General features: G+C 42.8%; 1 protein-coding gene across 1 annotated transcript; it reads right to left on the reverse strand.

Moving 5' to 3' along the window:
• Nucleotides 1-1,291: 1,291 nt before the first annotated feature.
• has1 (hyaluronan synthase 1) lies at nucleotides 1,292-3,387 on the reverse strand. The gene is made up of 4 exons (XM_020497764.2): nucleotides 2,695-3,387; nucleotides 2,330-2,555; nucleotides 2,082-2,214; nucleotides 1,292-1,967 (listed from the first exon to the last, which is right to left on the reverse strand). The coding sequence occupies exons 1-4, from the start codon at nucleotides 3,385-3,387 to the stop codon at nucleotides 1,292-1,294; spliced, it is 1,728 nt and encodes a 575-aa protein (XP_020353353.2).
• Nucleotides 3,388-4,750: the final 1,363 nt, after the last annotated feature.

Consider the following 4,750-nt stretch of genomic DNA (forward strand, 5'->3'; position numbering starts at 1 on the left):
ATCATTGGAATGACTGTATTTTCCATACAGGTTACCTTGCCTATCAACTGTCCGGGAAATCAGGGGTATAGTTAGCATTGACAGTGGAGTCATGAAGCAACCATTTAGACACCGATTTCTAAATCCTAGATTGATAGGATCATTGAGAGATGGGTGTGGTAGCCAAAACAATCCCTCCCCAATAAATCAACAGTAGGCTACTGTACTTCATTCTTTTCATAAAATACTTCATTTTTATTTTCTCCTTTTTATCAAATTCCCAAAACATACATACATTCATTCACATTTGCAAAATAATATGACAAAGGAAATCATCACATACAATGAAAAATGTGCATAAAGAATTTATACAGATGTGCTCAGTCAGTTCAGTTCAAACCAAGCCAGGTGCATCTCTCATGTCTATACTCAACATGACAGCAGAACCATTGTCCGTCTATATCACAGGGCTTCACAACGCATCCCTGGGAGTGGACATCACATGTATGATTGTCTAATTGTCTTCCTACGGAGTCTGTCACTATTATTCACACTGAAATAAATATTTTCACTAAGAACCACTACACATTTTGCTAGTTTTCTTCCAAGGTAATGTAAAAAAAAAAAAATCCCAGTCCAATTTCCAGTGCATTATTGAGAGAAGTATATTTAAAAACAAAGAAAAGCTACAATGTCTGATATGGTATTTTGTTGTGTAAGGCACATATCAAGTCATATACAGCGTGATCTAATAACAGTTCAATCATGTTGTGCTCAAGAGAGATTACAAATCCTTATATTAAATAAATGTAACACTTAGTTCGTTAGGCAGTCAGTAGAAATAAGCAACAGCAAATCAAGGGCCATCTAGAACAGATTATTAGTCTTATCATCAACTGCTGAGAGGACTCCTGAGAGGTATACTATATTGCTTCCATATACAGTTTCTGTTATAAAGTATGTGTAAAGACAACTGAATGTCAAATATTCATTCTCTTAACAACTAACAACTCCTTTCTCCATCTTCAGTAGCACGGCAAACTGTAGTTATCACCAATATATTCTCATCTTTGACACTATTCTTGATGAAGCTTCCCAGAGTCTAGGTAATTGTTCTCATATACTGTACAGTACATTATATACATTTACATATTCTCTGGTTCAGTTGATTTAGCAGCTGTATAAAAGTTATCTGTTCGCAAACAGCAACTGTAGCAGAAGATTACATAAAAAATGTAAATATCTTTGATGTACAAAACACTAAATAAATACTAAATATCCAGTATTTTTTTCCTTGTACAGAAAACTGTCCCTATACGCTTACGTCATAACTTTGGGAGCGTTTCCTACACAGCCTGCGGAACCACACCCAGTAGAGGAAGATCATGAGGAACCAGTAGCAGACGTACACCACACAGCCGTAGATCAGAAACCTGGTCTCTAGGACCTTAGCCGGCGTGAACCAGCCCTTCTGGCTCTCCTTGTAGATGGTGTAGCAGGACCCGCCCAGCAAGATGGCCGCCCACACCGACAGAGGCAGCAGGGGGATGTAGTTCCCAACCATCTTGCGGCGGCCTGACGTGCCCCAGCTGCTCTTGTTCATGGTGATGATGGCAAAGTACTTGGCGGGCAGCAGGCTGGTCATGTAGAGGGCAGAGTAGAGAGACATGAACACCATGACCAGGTCACGGCGCAGGATGCAGGCATAGGCTGCCTTGATCAGGCCGATGAGCTGGATGCAGCAGAGGACCCAGAGGATGTCCCACAGGGTGCCTGTCCAGAACAGCTGGATGATGGTGGCCGTGACGAAGAAGGGGAAGACACCAGAGACGATGGACTCGTAGGTCATCCACAGGTGGTGCTTGTGCCACCACATGGCGTTGTAGAGCCACTCGCGAAAGTAAGATTTGGTCCAGCGCGTCTGCTGGTTGAGCCACCGGAGGAACTGGCCTGGCGTCTCCGTGTAACACTTGGAGCGGGCCGTGTATCTGAGAGCAGAGGATGGATGATGATGAATGAGTCTATTATCATCTTATCTCCAGTAAAGTGTTGTGCTTCAGTTTATTTGTGTATGAGGATTGTGTGAAGAAATGTATACTCACTTGGTGGCATAGCCCATGCTGAGCATGCGGTTAGTGAGATGTCTGTCATCCCCAAATGTACAGTGAGTCCCCAGAAACTTCTGGTTGTACCAGGACTCTAAGAACTGCTGGAGGAGGTCATTCCTGTACAAACCTGAGGATGAAACCAAATAACAAATAACCTATAACAAATAACCAGTAACATAAAGAAGAGAAGCAAGGTTATGACTCATGTTTATCGCGGTCACAGGAAAGTGTAATTTCCTTACCCAGGGGGCCGCTGATGCAGGAGACACAGTTGAAGAAGGACTGGCAGGACCTCTCGATGTTGAACGCCATCCAGTAGCGCAGGCTGCTCATGAAGCTGATGTAGGACTCCTTGAGATTGAGGATCATCACGTCTCCTCCCACCGCCCCATATTTCTGGTTACTTTCCAGAACCTTACACAGCTCCACCGTAGCCAGGGGGTCTAGCTTGGTGTCAGAGTCACACACCTGGAAAAGAGAAAGAGAAAGAGAGAGAGAGAGAGAGAGAGAGAGAGAGAGAGAGAGAGAGAGAGAGAGAGAGAGAGATTAAATACAGTATTTCCCTAATCTCAAGAGCCAAACAAAGAGATGTAAGTAAACTCCTCACCTGTATGTAGTCCACCGACAGTCCCAGTGCCTTGAAAGCTGTGTACATCACCTCCCTCTTTCCACCCCACTTCTGCATGATGCACACACACCTCCTGCTGTTGATCAGATCCTCCACCTCCCTCCTCTGGGGGTCCTCTCCCAGCCCATAACTAGCATCCCCGGCAGGGCCTATCACCCTGGGGATGCCCCCCTCCTGGGTCTGGGTGGGGTCCCATGTGTGGTAGTTATTCCTCCACACGTAACAGCCAGGGTCCTGGTCTGCAAACACCTCCCTGAACATCTCCAGCATGTAGAGGTCGTCCTCTGAGTTCCCATCCACCACCATGATGACCCGCAGCAGCTCTGGAGGGTATTTGAGGGCCCGAATGGAGTTGAGGCACTCACGCAGGTATTCTGGGTCCTCCTGGTAGGCTGAGATAGTGAAACCGATGGTCTTGGTGAATGTGCAGGCCTTGCTTCGGGCCCTCATGCGGCGGTGCTCCACGAAGGCGAAAAAGCTTTGGACCAGGACATGGAGCCCCAGCAGGAGGCCATAGAACCCAAAAGAGATGATGCCGTATGGGGAGGTGGCCAGCTGGAAGCCCTGAACATAGGCCCACACCATCACCCCCAGCACCACCAGGGCAAAGAGGAATGTCAGGATGGCACGGACTATCGAACCCACCCGCCTTAGTAACGGTTTCAGTTCCATTTTTCCCCCTTTAGATACCTGTTGTCAATCAATGAAGATGAACATTGAAGATAAATATATTGAAACAGGAACAAATAGGCTAAATTAAAGATTAGATTTCATTTATTGAATTAAGTGAATTGATTGAAAAAGGCTAATCATTATTTCAAGTATTATTATGGCAACAATACGGGGTCTACAAAATGTATTTGATTTTGATTTGAACCTTTAGGATTGCTTATTATAAGATAGAAAAAAAAAGTAAATTCCAGATAACTATACATACCAAAGACATCCTACCACAAAAGCGTTATCATGAAAAAATATATATTTGTTTTTATTTGACCCATCAATCTTCCACAGATGTCATCAAGAAGTTACCTTGTTTCTTTGTGACGTAGGCAATGTACCGCAAAACGAAAATATATTTCTAAAGGTAAAAAAACAACAACAACAAAAACATTTCGATTAAAAATGTATAGCCTTACCTGCCTTTGGTGCCAAATGACTCCACTATTGAAATGCCCCTTCCTCTCTGTCTCCTACTCTCTACTCTGGCAACTTGCGTGAAGTTCGATTACTTTATAAACTTGAGATGCTCCAGATGCTGCCAGATGTGAGCGCACATACAGTGGCCCAGAGCAAACCATCATAGGTATAACGCCCTTAATACTGGGCTTGTGAGTCAGCACGTGCTGCGTCAAAGTAGAAAATAGGTCCATAGTGAATTCGCCAAATGTAAATCAACAGGGATTAGATTTACTCCAGTAAAAGTAGTTATGTGCGTCCATTTTATAGGAAAATCCGTATGTTGGATTTCCTTCAGGAATGCACCATTTTGTAAATTTCTAATAATTACAATTTTGACTCAAATATGTCGCACTGTCAAATATATGCCTTTTGTCAAATGTATCTAATACAGTGTAAACCTCCATAATGACCACAGTAATCCTGAAAATGAAACTATTAGGCTTTCTGTTTGTGTTGTCGACAAAAAAAAAGATTGATCTTGATCAATGGTAGGCTACTTATTTACAGTTATTTTTTTTAAATACAGGCATTTAGATATTATTCACTTAACTATGGAATAGAATAGAGTAGAATAAAATAGATTATCCTACTTAATTTTTCCCATAGGGAACTTGTGGCATTTGGATTCGACAATAAATACATAACAACACAAATAGCACAAACCAATTTGGCACAAACCACTTATACAAGATCAACCAAAAGTGTGGGAAATATCACTACTATCGTCTCCACCATACATTTCCATTGAGGAATATTGCATCACAACTACCTTGTCCTTGACCAGTCACTGCCCTGATCTGTCAAGAAGTTGAATGATGCCCTCTGGTGGCACTATAATAACCCTGCATCCTTT

This window comes from Oncorhynchus kisutch, linkage group LG13 (assembly GCF_002021735.2).
Source record: "Oncorhynchus kisutch isolate 150728-3 linkage group LG13, Okis_V2, whole genome shotgun sequence".
NCBI classification, from domain to species: domain Eukaryota; kingdom Metazoa; phylum Chordata; class Actinopteri; order Salmoniformes; family Salmonidae; genus Oncorhynchus; species Oncorhynchus kisutch.

Bases quoted from the DNA above. Each gene is read 5' to 3' on its own strand.
- has1 (XM_020497764.2), bottom strand. From the start codon at position 3,387: ATGGAACTGAAACCGTTACTAAGGCGGGTGGGTTCGATAGTCCGTGCC. The intron at 2,556-2,694 runs GTGAGGAGTTTA...TCTCTTTTCCAG, and splicing joins TGTCGGTGGACTACATACAG to GTGTGTGACTCTGACACCAA. The intron at 1,968-2,081 runs GTGAGTATACAT...CTCTGCTCTCAG, and splicing joins AGCATGGGCTATGCCACCAA to ATACACGGCCCGCTCCAAGT.